Consider the following 15,958-nt stretch of genomic DNA (forward strand, 5'->3'; position numbering starts at 1 on the left):
CCTGGTCACGGCCGACAAATGGTCTTCCAGTGTCAGCCGTGGATCCAGGAGGACACCCAAGTTGCGTGCCCTCTCTGAGGGGGCCAAAGTTTCGCCCCCTATAGACAGCGATGGAATCAGCTGACTATGCCGGGGCGCCGGCAACCACAGCCACTCGGTCTTGGAAGGGTTGAGTCTGAGTCTGTTCCTCCCCATCCATCTATTTAATTATTTAAAATAAATTAAAATTTATTTTAATTTTTACCATTCACATTTTATTCTGTCCTTCCTTTTGCATCCTTTCTTTAATGATTCTTTTCCATCATTTGAGATTAGTGTAACTTTTGTCCCGCAATGAGTTGTCCTCTGGCAAGTTGGCTGTGGCAAGTTATCCCACAGTAAGTTGGCTGTGGCAAGTTGGCCGCAGCAAATTGTCATAGACCCACTCAGAGAAGCATCTCCATATGAAATAAGGAGATATGGGCCAGAAGACAGGTCTTCACAGTTCTGGTCACATTTCTATGGAATACACAACCTCCCAAGTTACATTTGGGCATCCTCTTCTGCCTTTTAAGAAGCTTCTGAAACTCTTCCTGTTAAAGTGAGCACTTGATAACCAGCATGGAATGAAAATGGCCATCTTTTATTTGTTCCTAACTTTTTCATTGATGTGGGTACTTATATATTAAACCTGCTATTAAGATACTTGTATATTGATTGGAGCTGTAAAATTGGAGTAGCATAAGATTTATGTTAATAAATACACTTTACTCTCTTTAAAGATGGATTTATTTATCAATTTCGTATCCCGCTATATCTTCACAATTCACAGCAGCTTACAAGTTATTAAAATACATTAGAAATATCCAGAGAATGAAACATTAAAACATAGTGTTTAATTGAATACAATAATTATAGCGCCTAATCGTTTTTTTAAAATCCAAATTGTGACAATCATATTAGAATGGAAAAGTTTGGTCTTTAAAAGCCTCCAGAAGGCTAAACTTAATTTCTAGACAGAGGCTGTTCCATAATATAGGTGTCACAAGTGACAGGTATCAATATACTTGTAAGCAACTGTTCTACAATCTCCTGGCATATCTTTATTTTAAACTAGTAACTTAATGATGTATGGACACACTTGCATATTTTTGAGGTATATGGCACTCAACCTCCCTTGAGACTAATCTCTTAGGTTATTTAATAATGCCTGGTATTTCATTTTTAAATTATTCTCTGAAATAAAAAGAATTTTCCTTCATTGAAAGGTAAGGTCACAACAGGTAAAAAATCATATGAAAATATTACAATTAATTTTTCATAGCACAGTATTCACACAATCCAATAAGCCACACATTTCTATGCCACGTTTATTGAGTGTTTGCTTATTATGTTTATTTGAATTATACAGAAATAAAAACTGACTAAACTACCCATTTTGGATCTTTAGTGGCTTCAGCAGTTCCTGCTCTTTACTCTTCCCAATTTCTTTGTTTATATCTCATGTTTGATAAATACACACAATGTAAGATAACACAATCCCTTCTCCCAGATTAAAAAAAAATATATTCTTTTGTTAAACCTCTTCATCAGTGGACACTTCCTGGAGATTTATATGGGATCATAGTTCCACCTTCTGAAATATCTCTGCAGTGTCTCTCCTCCTTTCAATTTTCAGAGATTTTATGAGACATAGATTTAACATTATTTCAGCCATACCATTGTTGACTGAGGGAGAAAGGTGAGCTAACAGGCATTTGCTGAGGGGGTTCAACAAGACGAAGAGGAAAAGTGCTGTATCCTGAAGGAGGAAATACTGCTAACTGCAAGAGCCATTCAGGGAAAGGCTAATTACCCAATATGGATGACTAACATGAAGGACTTATACAATTCTTAGACTCAGATCTCACTGAGATGATATAAAGCCTGCTGTTATTGTTACAACTGTACAATAATAGTTAGATGATGCCCAAAGATAGTATAAATCACCAGTGAAGTAATAACCTGCTGAAAAAACAAGGGCTTTAAAGGAATATCAAGCAACCAGGTTCCAGGGAGTGAGCTCAGTAAGCAACCAAAGAGAACTAACAAGGGTTTGTCTGAGGAGCCCCTCAGTAGACAGTGAAATGTGGGGTCCTCGGTGCTCTCTTGAGCTTGGTTGTTTTCTTGCGAACGTTTCATTACCAAACTAGGCAAAATCATCAATACTAGTAGGGACTGGGGTTTGCTTTCATTTTGTATACCAGTGACTTGCCCTGTCAGATACCATATTTTGGCCTCCTGTGCTCAGTCCCAGGACCTGTTTCTGGAGCTTCAGTGGTTCTAGACTCCAACTGTTGCTGATGAATGTTAGATTGGCCTGTAATAAAGCTCCCCTCATCCATGACTTGTTGATCAAACACAGATATGTGTGTTCATTAGGACTTACCTTGTGGCAATAAGAGCAGCAAAGAGCTCTTACTTCTCCACTCATACTCATACTTAGTACTGCTGAGCAAGTTACCCAGCAACCATGTTTTAAGTGAATATGTCCCTTCTGGATAAGAAGGAGCAGAGGGAGCTCTTGCAGGGCCACTGTGAATAATATTCTCAGCATCTTTCTGACAAAGTTCCTCAGCTTCACTCTGAGGTGGACTCTAGATTGGCCGAACCTCTGGAAAGACTGAGACACATCTGTGCTGACCCAATGTCCCTCCTGGGAGGTGGTATATGGTTGGGTCCAAGTAGTGATTAAGGTCTCTTTGTGGGAGTAGACGTACCTCCTGCCTTAAAGGCGGCAGTGGAGACACCTTCTTCTCAAGAGGTGACCCTTGGACCCAACCATATTTGACAACTTTTGTCCAGTCTCCAACCTTTCCTTTTGGAGGAAAATTGTTGAGAGGATAGTGGGCACTCAGCTTCAGAGGACTATAGATGAAGCGGATTATCTGGCCCCTTTTCAGTCTGGGAGTAGAGTACCAAGATGGCATTGGTACCACTTGTAGAAGAACTCTGGAGGACTTGGGACAGGAATGTTGCAACCATCCTGGGTCTTCTGGATTTCTCAACAGCTTTTGATACCATTGATCATGGTATCCTTTTGAAGCAGATTCAAGGATTGGAAATGGGAGGCACTGTTTTAGAGTGGATCTCCATTCTTCTTTTGGCCAGTTTTGGTTGGTATTTGTGGGGAGAGAGGTCGAATCCTAGGCCCCTGTAATGTTGGGTTCCTCAGAGCTTGGGTCTCTCTCCTGTCCTTTTTAACATTTACATGAAGTTGCTGGGTAAGGTCAATGCAAAATCTATACTTTATTTGATACAATGGATTACTTAGTTATCAATTAGCATTATTTCAACAAGGGACAAGAAAAGACTTTCTAGCAATTGGTCAACTTGGGGAAGGGGAATTCTGTTTGTGATTTTTTTTTCAGGGACTTTTTATTTTTTTAAATTAATTTTGTTGTTACTCTACAACAGTTATTACACTGTTAATGTTGCTGAATGTGTGCATTTTTTCATTGGTCTTGACAATAAATTTTAAAATACATTTTAAAGAGAATTTTAAGAGGACAAAACCTTCAAAGTGGTGATTGAAACATCATACCTCTTATACAGATCCTTCTTTACTTCAGAAGGCTTTTGACCCAAACTTTCTGTAGTAGGTGGACAGATCCCTGAATAAATGAAAACAAATATTATAGAAAAATAAATTTCCTGTTTCGTTTTTATAGGAGTTATACAAAGAAACAAAGCCACTCAGCTAAATTACAAAGCAATCTACTGAATTTCAGAAGAAAGATGAAACAAAAAAGCAAATCTATGAAATCTAAAATATTGGGTGAATAAACTGCTTATGAATTATGAACATACTGAAACATTCCAGAGTGCCAACAGGAATTATGCAGAATTCTCCCAACAAAAAAACTATTACAAAGTTTGAAAAATCTAACAAAGCATATTATTAGGGCTGAGAGGGTACCATATACTCGTGTAAATAATGTTTCATCACAAAACATATCTCTCGTAGTATGGAACAGATTCATTAATTTATAAGTCATCCCTTAAATAAAAGGCACGCAATACCTGTGGACACTTTAGATTTCTCTTGAGATCGCTGGTCTTGTTTAGGTTGACTTTTTTCCTTCATTCTATTTACTACATCTTCAGAAAGCTAGCCCAAATAAAAATAATAGTGGGAATGTAAGAAAGTTTACATCACACATTTTCTTAAAAGTTATGTTTTGATTAATGATAAACACAAATGTCATGATTTATAAATTACAACGGATATATTTATAAAAGTTATTAATCCAAAACCTGAAACAAATTCTGTTTTAGCATGAGCCATATATACCAGGTAGGAGAGTAACAGTTACAGTATCATCTGGTAATTACAAGAGATATAGTGCTTACTCATAATACAAAAGTACTTACAAACACTGGTCAATTATTGGTGATTGACTGGTCAGTTATTGACTGGTCAAAATGGCGATTCATATGCTTGACTTGTCTTATTAAAGCTGTTATTAATTTGTTGTGAAAGGTATATAAACAGATATAAATTGAGATATTTGCTTAGGCTTATTGGCATGTAATAGTTGCTAAGTTAGGGGTGTCCAGCCTTGTTAACTTTAAATCCTGTGGGCTTCAACTTCCAGAATTCCCCAGCCAGAGTTTAATGACTATACTAGTACCTAGGAATAAAATCCTAATTCAAGGGTTGAAACAAGGAACTTTTTTACAACTCTCTTCCTGGTTAAGCAATGTCACCTGTCCTAGAGGGATGGGGGGGGGGGGGGAAACAGACTTCTCTGTTGTGATGCCTGCATGTTTGTACCGCTTCTCAGGTGTTCTTATTTTGCTCCCACTTATGCATTTTCAAGAGAGCCTGAAAAAGTGTCTTTCTTCTAGCTCTTGAATTAGGGTGGGCCCCTCTAGGATGGGGATAATGTGAAGGATTGCTTTTTTTTTTCACCACATGGCAATTACACTTTTTATTTTTTTTTCTGAGTTTAATTCTGTGAAGTTGAATGGAGATTGGTGGGTGAATTGATGGACAGACATATGTTGGGTTTTTACAACTAAGGAATTCAAGTTCTGAAATAAAAGCTACATGAAAAAATGTACATTAAATTCCAGCAATTACTTCCATGAAAAAAAAAGTATCAGGAAAGAGCTTTTACCTTTTCCCTTAGCTTTAATTTTCGAATTTACTCTCCACCCTCAATTTTTGCACAGCAGTGAAAACGTACACAGTGCTAGTCAGTTCTTCCTTCCAAAACTGCTTTTTCTTGAGATATCTGGCACTGGAGTTTTTAATTTTTATAGTCATGGTTTTATATTAAAAACATGTTACTAAATCTCAGGCAGTAATTTACTTAAACTTCTATTTCTTAATTTTGCAGTGATCAGTGATTTGTTATTTATACATTTTATACTGTATATGCCCCATTACATTCTTTGTCCTCTATTTTTAAAAATATGCAATTTATTTGCAAATCTAGTTTAACGCACAAACACCCAATTTAGTTTGAGTTGTGTGGTCATAAATTGTTGGGGACACTGATTTCCCCTACTCCTAATATGCATACATTGTCTCAGAAAGTATATGATTATCTTTCCTGTGTAGAATATACATTAAAAATGTTCAAAGGCCGTATTGAACATATTTAAGATTTGTGTCTATTTGCACATTAAATGATTCAAGTCTTCTCTTTCTCAACACACAACCCCATATTTTTCAGGACTTGAATTGGCTTGACCCTGCTAAAGTGTGCCAAAGATTATGTTTGCCTATCATTTTTCTTTTTAAAAAAATAATAAACCAGAGGATGGAAGGAATTTGGTCTTTTTCCTCAGCTAGTTTCTCAATCTAATAAATGATGCTAAAGCTGGGCTCAAATCCTTCAGTAGCCTTTAGTTAAAAAGCAAAACCTTCCATCAAATCATTCAAAAAGTACTTTCCTTTTAAAAGTGATACAAAGGTCAGGAGGATTACCAAGCTCTTTCTCACATTTCAATAGAGGCAGAAAACAGGAACCTTGTTATTACTATTTGTAAAGCCAAAGACATACAAGTGTGTCCGCAAGACGCACTTCTGTCAAAACCAACAAGAATTCTGTAATAAATTACTTTTACAAGGACCTTGTTAGAAACAAAGGGGAGGCCAAATCAAACCAGGGTTTGTCAACCTTGTTGGCTTTAAAACTTCAACTCCCAGAATTCCCAAGCCAATGGATAGCAATGGACAGCATGCTGGCTGGGGAGTATGAAGTCCACACCTCTTAAAGCCGCCAAAGGTTGAGAAATACAAGGTTGAATTGACCCTTACAATTCAAACCCTGCCGCTCAGCACCCACACGCCTCCCCTCTGACGCCGTCCACCCACTCCGCCCTCTGCATCCTCCCATGGGTGAACCTCCACTCACCCTGATGCCCTGCAACACCCGAACTTGCTCGTGCTCATCCAGCTCGAAGGAGACCTTCCTGCTGCCATGGGTGCTCCCGCTACCCCCCATAGCAGCACCCGGAAAAAAAAGAAAACTCGGAGAAGAGTTCAAAATCAAGAGAGATACCCTGACAGCACGTTTCGCTCCACCCTCCTTATAAACTCGCTCCTGGTTGGCGAACGAGGAGAAAGTCTCCAATAGCGCTACGCGGTCTTGGAGGCGGCCGTGAAGCATGCTGGAAGTTGTAGTCTTCCTTCTCCACATTCCCCTCTAGAAATGCTGCTGCTAAGCTAAATGTGATAAAATAACCCACAAACGACTGGACGGGAGATGAGATGCATCCGGAATTTACGCTTTTTTCAGATGACGGAGGACACGTCTGTCTCAAGGTGGAGGTATCTGCCGCTGCAGATCTTAATTGCTTTTCAGCAAGACTAGACTTGCTTGCGAAGCTATTTCTGCGTTCTGTTTCACTTAAACCTATCAGAACCAAGTAGTTGCTATCCATTAGCGCTGTATAGCTTGCAAATCCTGTGTAAATTTACATGTCACCAGTAGAGGGATAGGAAACAAGCCAGCCTGCTTTTTATTTTTCAAATATAAATAATGTGATCATTGAGTTTCTATTTTTTATTTTAACCTATGTTCCAATATTACCTGAATGAATTTTTTTTTATTTATTAACTCTGTAAGGTAAGGTCATTTGATAAGATAATTATTAATCTTATTCACTAATTATTCACTTAATTCTAAAATGACTAATTATTCACTTAATTCTAAAATGACTAATTATTCACTTAATTCTAAAATGGGCTGTCAACTATTGAAACAAACATAATGGTTGATTTTGTTCTGTAACTGATGAAATCCAATTGGAGATATTTCCATTTAAAAGCTTTCCATCTCTGATGAAAGTACATCCTTTCTTGCTTCTAAGCTTCCAAACATTTGTGCAATACACAATAAAGCTTCATTTTTTCTAATTAAAATGGATCCATCAAATTTGGCAATTAAAAATAGATAAAAACATTGTCTTAAAAAGTTGAAGGAGGAACATTTGCGCCTATTCCAACAGAAAATAATAATTATATTTGGAATACTGGTACAATGTGTGGCAACTAGAATGCTTAGGAAGTCATAATGAATATAAATGCCTTTTATTTGATTCTGTTGTTCTAATAGTACCTCAAAAAGGAATAAAAAATGAAATTTCAAAATTCAGGGCACATTCAAAGCACAAACGTTTAGCTGTTGTGAGCTGACTGCCTCCAATGCAAAATAATAGAATATTTGTTATCTGTTTGAGTACATGAAGCAGCTAATTGTAGGTTTAGGAAGACTTTATTTCTTAATCTGTAAAGGGACTTGTCTTGTATCACCATAGCAACCAATATAAGGAAAACTGCCAATGTTTATTAAACATGAAAAGTATGATAAAATTCAATTATTTAAATTCAAAATCAAAGGGCTAGCTATTGCCTACAGCAATGTGTGCGCGTGTGTATGCAAAATAATCAATTTCATAATTAGAATGGTTTTCCTTTCTCCACAGTTTATTTTTTTATGTACATTTAAAAACACCTAATTCCAACCATTCTGGTCCAAAATGCAGTGGCAAGGCTAGTTGCTCAATATTACAATTCTGCAAGCTACACTAAGTGCTGGCTACCACTTATAAAGCTCCACACAGCATAGGGACTGGATTATTATTGGATCACCTTCTTCCAAGGGTAACTGTCTGTCCCACAACTCCAATAGGGTGGGAACCATGTCATCTTACGGGACCAATGAGGCATGCCTTTAACATGATAGTGCCTGCTCTCTGGAAATATACCACCCTTGCCCTAACCATATTTATGTTATTTTCTTTTAAAGGACTTATTTAGCTACCTATCTCCTATAATGATTTGAGGCAGCTCACAACAACTCATAAAAGATCCAGTTTGGTCTAGCGGTTAAGGCACCAGGCTAGAAACCAGGAGACTGTGAGTTCTAGTCCTGCCTTTGCCATGAAAGCCAGCTGGGTGACTTTGGGCTAGTCACTCTCTCAGCTCAATCCACCTCACAGGGTTGTTGTGGGGAAAGCAGGAGGACAAGGGTGTGCTGGATATGTTTGTCACTTTGAATTGTTTGAAAAATAAGAAAGGTGGAATATAAATAAACACATAAAAACAAAGTAGGGCTGGTCTTAAAACAACCTGGAAACTTCAGAACATACAAAATACGATCAGTGAAAATTTAGAAATCTAATCAGAACAGCCAGACCTAAACATTTATTTATTTTGCTTTGATACTACCAATCTGGATTTTTAGGCTTCTTAATAAAAGTGATATTAACGTTTTAACATGCCACCCATGCCTCCTTTTGAAGTTCAGGAAACCATGCTTTTTTTTTTTTTTTTTTAGCCAAAGCCATTTCTCTTGTTTGACTATACAAGAACTAGTTTTTTCAGCAATTAAACAATAAGGAATCTATTCTGGAAGTCCTTGAATATAATTGCAAACATCAAGAAACAGACTCAATTGAGAAAGAGGGTGATGAAACCCATTAATTTGCCACTTGTGGAATGTGACTTATGATCAGTGTTTTTTCTTGTTTAACTCCCATGACTCTTACTCTGTACCTTATATGAAGTCTTGACCCTCCCTCTTAATAAACATTTTCACTTTGCCTTAAGTATTCAGGATTTGTACTGTTGGGAAGAGCAAAAAAGCCATTTTGTAGTTAGCCTCTCCCAAATTTGGGATCGAGTTTTTATCAGCTCCAGGGCAAATTCAGGTGCCTGAGTTTTAAAGGGAACAATACAATTTATAGTATATTTTATTGTTTTGTATTTATATTCTGTGCCATTCAGAGTAATAATGGAGCAAAGTACTAGTATAAAGTACTAGCTCTCTTTTTCTTTTCAAGCCCCATTCAAGATACTGTATTGCTGTTTAATTTAAAGTCTAACACAGCTTGCAGGAGCCAATAATTGTATCCCACAGCCAAAGATAATCAGGGAAGATGTGGTTTATTGTGGTTAAAGGAAGTTTTGCTTTCTCAGTTTCAGTCAGCACCAATTTTGCAACTATTGATTCCATACTTTTTCATTTACCCAGATGTTTAATTATGGACCAGTGAAATTGCTACCATTTTTCACTGATCATAGTATTTTATATTTCTACAGCCCTGATATCCATTAAGACAAGGGTGTCAAACTGCCGGCCAGTTGTATCATGCGGAGGCCGCACCCACCCCAGCTCCAGCAATGCGAAAAAAGTCACGATACGTTGTGAAATGTCACGTGACACGGCAAGTTTGACACCCATGCATTAAGATGAAGTTTAATAAACAGAGAGGCATTTCAAAAATAGTTCACTTTATTGAGCTAGAGGGAGTTACTCAAAGCAGGCACTGGGGAAAAAAAATAGTTTTACCACAATCTCTTTATATCTAGCTAAGCAACCTAAATTGGATCACAGTTTCACCACATGTGAATCCCAAAAGGAGTAGAGGTAGTCCTTGACTAACAGCAGTACACTGAGTGATCGAATTTACAATAGCACTGAAAAAAAGTGATTTATGACTGTTTTTGACACTTATGATTATTGCAGTTTGGTCACATGATCAGAATTTGAATGCTTGGCAACTGGCATGTATTTGACAGTTGTGGTGTCCCAGGGTCATGTGATCACCTTTTGTGACCTTCTGACAAGCAAAGTCAATGGGGAAACCAGATTCACTTAACAACCATGTTACTAACTTAATAACTGCAGTGATTCACTTAACAACTGTGGCAAGAAAAGTTGTAAAATAGAGAAAAGCTCACTTAACAACTGTCTTACTTAACAATGAAAATTTTGGGCTCAATTGTAGTCATAAGTCCAGGATTACCTGTATTATAGTGATTGTTTCCTTCAATTTATTTTATTTATATTTAAATAAATAACAAGGTTTAAGATTGTTCTTCTTCAAGGACATTTGTTTAATAAAATTTAAAATGATATCAAACCCAGTTAGTTCTAGGCTGATGTGACACTGAGGCCTATCTGAAAGTGTGATCACAATCTGAAAACTCCACTCTAAAACTTAGCCAGATTTGAGGAAAAATAAAATGAACAATGACTTATTTTCCTTAAAATAAAAGCATGTCATTACAGTAGAGCAGACTACCTTAGTTTGAAAAAAGATTAGCAAAAAATATGGGGACATGCAGGCAGATCATCTGTGGTGGGGGAGAGGTCTTCGTTTATGTCAAAGGTCATTAATTTTACAGACAAAAATATACATAGCTTTATTTTTAAAGTTTGTTCCAACATTTCATGAGACATGCAATACATTCATCTCCACAAACATTGTCTGTTTATGGATGATATTTTGCTCTGAACATGGAAGGCATTTAACTATATACATTTTAAAATCAGTATGCTTGGAAGAAGACATTTCTTTCACTTAGTGCAGTTTCTCCTCAGCAGCAGAAAACAAAGGTAGATATATAAAAAGCCATTTAACAATCAAATTATCATGGTGATGAGCAAAAGGATTCTACAGTGGAAAAGTGATCATAGCTGAGCGAATGGTTGATATTTGATGCAGAACATGGTTAGTAAAGGTAGCTGAAATGTCATCTCACCCTGATTCACATTACCCAAGATATCCATCTTCATATTAAGAATTCTTTCATTTCTCACATGCACCTATATTAAGATGCCGGAAGCTTTCTCCAAGGTCTGTGGGTCTATAACACCAATCCACTCTAGTGAGAATAGCCCATGTAAGGATATTGGGGTATTCTGGCTGGAAAGGAGAAAGAAATTGGGATATCCTGTAGAAGTAGGGGAATTGAGAAATTAATAAAAACTGACTAGTTGTCTGAGAATACAGACAACTTTGTATGATCAAGCTCACATAATGCTGCAATAAATTCCCTTTTCCGACAGAGGTTTCCACCAGTAATTCCAATTAACACCATAAAGATTAATGAGATGTCAATTACAAATTATGTAAGATTTCTTACCACAAGACAATAATGCTGCTAACGCCAACAAGTCAAATTACAGCACCAAATTGTGATGTTTAGAAATAGCTACTCTGGCCAACAACAAAATTAAAGACATTTTTTTGTTCTCTGTCATATCAGACATGCTAATCTGCATTAACAACACATCCAAATAGCAGTTTCAAGCATGAGTCTTCTTTTTTCTGAATTTAGGTAATTTTGAAACTCTTAAAATCAAGGTCTTATCATGTACATTGGTGTTGTCTTGGCAAGCAGAAAACACAAATGGCAGAATTTTCAGGACAAAGGGAAGAACATGTCTGCATTCAGGAGACAAAATACTATTTTTTTCTTTTTGTGCCTCAGTTTTAAAGAAGTTTTCCTAAAGCAAATCCTGTGATTTCAAAGAAAATTGCTGTGAATTTCTGGAATCCTAACCTTATTCATCCACTTGTAACATAAATGATCCTGAATTAATGCCATCGTAACAACAGGAAAAAAACATTCTGGTTTGTCATTCTTACTTTATGGAATTTTAAATCCAATTAGCTGTGGCTATATTTGCCCCCTGGCCAATCTCTATTCAAACAATGTTACCCACAGTTCACACACTATTAAGGGTGCCCCTAATTATGCATTTTCCACTTAACCTTACAGCAAGAACATTAACAACAACAAAAGCCAGGCATAATGCATGGACACAAAATGCAAGCTTTTTAGAACATTTTAGATATGCTATTTTTTTCTCCTTGCTGTCAGAGTTAAGCCAGTCCTATATTAGATTACTCTCTTTCCAGAAACATCTTGATTATAATAAAAGAAATTAACATTCTTTTGCTTTACTAATCTCGCAGAAAAGCCCTCAGAAGTCTTCTGAATTCAGGCATTACCAACATCACTAATGCAATAATCAGCCAAGTGTTACCAAAGGTTACAAAAAAAACCAGGCCCAACACTATTCTTATAATAGGGTCTTAACCTGGAGGCCCAGAACACAACCAGTATTATAAATAGCCTGTCTTTAATCTAGACCTTTGGGTTTGTATTCTATTTAGATGCCATCCCAAGCATCAATAGCAAACTATCTAAAACAGGCTCCTAAAAAAAACCCCATCTTCTCCCTACCCAATCCCATTTGCACAGAAGTGCTGTTGGTCTCACAGTACATCATTCCATAACACTGACTTGACTACATACTCATTTTGAAAATTATACAGTGTATGAAACATGCCTGCATGTCAATAAATCACAGTAGTTTAGTAGCACAGCAACGTGTTCCAGAGACCTTTCCTTGCTGACTACTTTCCTTCTCTCTCCTTCTATATGTAAGTTCTTCTTAAAATACAATATACTCCCAATTTCCCTGGGAAGATTATAAGATGCTCAAACGCTTCTAGAGTTCTCTCGCCTCCATTTCTACCATACTTCAGTGGCTAAAATGTAGGAACTATGCTATTATCCTCTAATTCAAAACTGAAGGTTACTGCTGGGAATTTGAAATTGTCAGGAACATAAATAATAACTAAATCAAACATAAAAAAATAAAATGCGAACAAGGCATTCCAACCTTAATTTCAGATTGTTTGTGTGCAGGTGTATATCCAAAGGAACAGTCAATATTCCTAGTAGAATGTGCATTTTATCACGAACAAAAGGTGACAAAGGTCTAACCATCTAGATTTGGAATGCCAAGAATATGAAAAAGTCACCATTTATGCATGTCTGAAATGAAGCTGATCTGTATGTTGTCTCACAAAGATGAGTATTGTCCTTCCAGGAAGACTACAATTTTATGTTCCATACAGAATTTAAATATCTTTTTTAAAAAAAAACACCTCCAAGGAAAGAGAAGACAAACACGTTAAGAGTTCCAAATGATTATCTGAAGGGAACAATGGGTGCAAGAGAAAGTTATTCTTTCAACCACATCTGCCTTTAGGAGTTAATGGCTTTCCATCGATCACTGTCAATGCTATTGATGCTGCCCACGTGGTACGGCATGGAAGCAACATCGTCCAGGTATGCTGTGGTGTCAATCTGAGTGTTGGAGTAGAAGCCAGAATCCAGCCCTTCTTTTTTGGTTACCCCATAGGCATGGGGAAGATGCACATCAACATCCTCAGGTTCATCCACCTGGCACTTATAGGAGAAGAGGATCTTTGGTTCAGACCTAAAATAATGAGAAAGAAAAGGAGAAGGTCCTCTTGTTCTGGGTAAGAAGAGAATCTATTGCACACAATTCCTGAGGTAAATAGTAATCACCAATATTATTTATTTATTGTTTATTCGTATCTCGCCTTTTTATTATTTTTACAAATAACCCAAGGTGGCAAACATATCCAACACACCTTCCTCTTATTTTTTTCTCACAACAATCTTGTGAGGTGGTTGTTCTGAGAGAAAGTAACTGGCCCAAAGCCTCCAAACGGCTTTAATGGCTAAGGCAGGACTTGAACTCACAGTCTCCCACTTTCTAGTCTTAACCATAGACCAAACTGACTTTCATTTATTGTTCCTTTATTCGTAACTACAATAATGAATAGTATTTATTTTTGTCTCTTTGTGTTGTGGACTCTTCCCTGCCTTCTTTTACCTATATTTCAAATGAAAGTTCTGTTGATTTGAGAACCAGCATCACACTAAAATCAAACACCTAAGTCAAAATGTCTTTATTTGGATTAGGGTATGCTTTGATGTGCTATACCCCTAGCACTGGGCAATGAAGCTCTGGTATTATCTAACTTTAACAGGCATAAAAATACTTATATCTCATTCATCAAGTAATAAAATAGACTTAATGTTTTGCTTGCTCTAAAAATCATGCTATGTATATTGTAATTAAAATTAAAGCCACCCAGAGTAAACTGTCCAGAGTTATATATGTGATGAGCAGCTATATAAATTAGAATTAATTAATATGGCCCCCTCAAACAACATGGTAAAAAACACACTTCCAGAATGCTCCTTTTTATACTCTTAGTTAATTATCACAATGCTCAGCTTACAAAAATGTGGCCTTATTCTCCTGTGCTATCTAATACAAGGAACAGTTGTGTGAAACAGAAAAAAAGCTGAGCTTCTGCACTTTTAATAGATTACCAGTTGATGAGATTTGTTCATTAAATTCAGGAACCTTCTTCCTTTTCGCTAAGCCATCCTACAAATACATTTCCAGGAAACCAAAGGCTTGCTATAAAAATATGCAAGTCCTAGAAAAATCTGTCTGGACATAAAATGGACAGAATAATTGATCAGCAATTTAAGCTGATCAGCAATTTAAATTAAGCAATTTAATTGATCAGCAATTTAAGAGCAATTTAAATTATTTCAAGTATTTCTTAATTCCCCCATGTGGCCACTAGATGGCAGTCTAAATTCAATAGATATTCTTTTAGAACACTGGCAAAAAGAATTCCTGGTATTTACTAACCCTGGGAATTAGAATAGCTTTATTCTGTTCACCAATTTAGCTAAACCTCCTTTTAATTTTTTTTAATGGCCTTATTGTCTCCATTTCACAGAGCAACATAATGTATAGAGTAATATTGCTGACTGGGAAATTGGGACTGGGACTTGAAACCCAAGACTGAGAAACATTGACAGAAAAGAAAACTTGAATTTACAGAACTTTAGAACCTAGTTGCATTTTAACCATTTCATCTTATACTTCCTTTTGTAATCATAATTAATATATTAATTACATAATTACAATAAATTAATTACATATTATATGACTGAACTAAAATATTCTAACTTTTTAGATAAAGAATAGATTAAAATGATTCACTTCAGGTAACTCTGCCTTTAAAAAAAAACATTTTGCTAAAGTTACTTAAAAGTGATGGTTACATGATTTTAAACTTTCAGATTACCTTACTGATTTATACAGGTGATCCTCAATTTACAACCATTCATTTAGCAACAGTTCGAAATTACAACAGCGCTGAAAAAAGTGACTGACCACTCGGCCTCGCACTTATGACCATTGCAGCATCGCCTTGTGGTCATATGGTCAGAATTTGAGTGCCTGGCACTTGGCGTGAATTTACGGTTGCAGCATCCTGGGATTATGCGATCACCATTTTGTGACCTTCCCACCTGGCTTCCAACAAACAAAGTCAATGGAGAAGCCGGGTTCATTTCATGACCACGATTTGTTTAACAACTGCAGCGATTTGCTTAAAAACCACGACAGACAAGGTTGTAAAATCAGATGTGACTCACATCTTAACAACTGCTTTGCTAAACAATGGAAATTTTGGGCCCAGCTGTGGTTGCAAATAGAGGATTACCTGCATGCTTTTTTAAATTGCTTTTCTCAATTACTGTTATTGGAAGTTTCAGTTCCATTACTGTACCTGGAGGGAGAATTATTTGTCTGCTGTAGTCTAAACTTCCCTGGGATGCATAACCAAAAAGCAAGATCAAGGGACTATAATAAAATAAATGAAAAAGCTTACCCAAAGAAGCTTTTCAGAAATGCCACGTAGATGAGTGGAGCAAAAAAGCTGAAATAGAGGAAGGTGGTGGCATCCACGCAGCTGTGAATAGATGAAACACGAAAACATT

At 36.6% G+C, this 15,958-nt stretch overlaps 2 protein-coding genes across 2 annotated transcripts in view; both read right to left on the reverse strand.

Annotated features, from left to right (window-relative positions):
• The window catches only part of CHCHD6 (coiled-coil-helix-coiled-coil-helix domain containing 6), a gene marked incomplete at its 3' end in the record, with an annotated part of 100,038 nt that extends 93,447 nt beyond the window's left edge, over positions 1-6,591 (reverse strand). The window contains exons 1-3 of the mRNA XM_015831549.1: positions 6,387-6,591; positions 4,042-4,129; positions 3,563-3,632 (exon numbers count right to left, since the gene is read on the reverse strand). Coding sequence (XP_015687035.1) covers positions 3,563-3,632; positions 4,042-4,129; positions 6,387-6,476 — 248 coding nt within the window. The remainder of the gene's footprint in view (positions 1-3,562; positions 3,633-4,041; positions 4,130-6,386) is intronic.
• Positions 6,592-13,233: 6,642 nt separating this feature from the next.
• The window catches only part of TPRA1 (transmembrane protein adipocyte associated 1), a 19,114-nt gene continuing 16,389 nt past the window's right edge, over positions 13,234-15,958 (reverse strand). The window contains exon 10 of the mRNA XM_015831550.1: positions 13,234-13,559. Within this exon, the coding sequence (XP_015687036.1) occupies positions 13,325-13,559 (235 nt within the window). The 3' untranslated portion in view covers positions 13,234-13,324. The remainder of the gene's footprint in view (positions 13,560-15,958) is intronic.

This window comes from Protobothrops mucrosquamatus, unplaced genomic scaffold, assembly GCF_001527695.2.
Source record: "Protobothrops mucrosquamatus isolate PMUCROS unplaced genomic scaffold, P.Mucros_1.0 scaffold_260, whole genome shotgun sequence".
In the NCBI taxonomy this organism is placed as follows: domain Eukaryota; kingdom Metazoa; phylum Chordata; class Lepidosauria; order Squamata; family Viperidae; genus Protobothrops; species Protobothrops mucrosquamatus.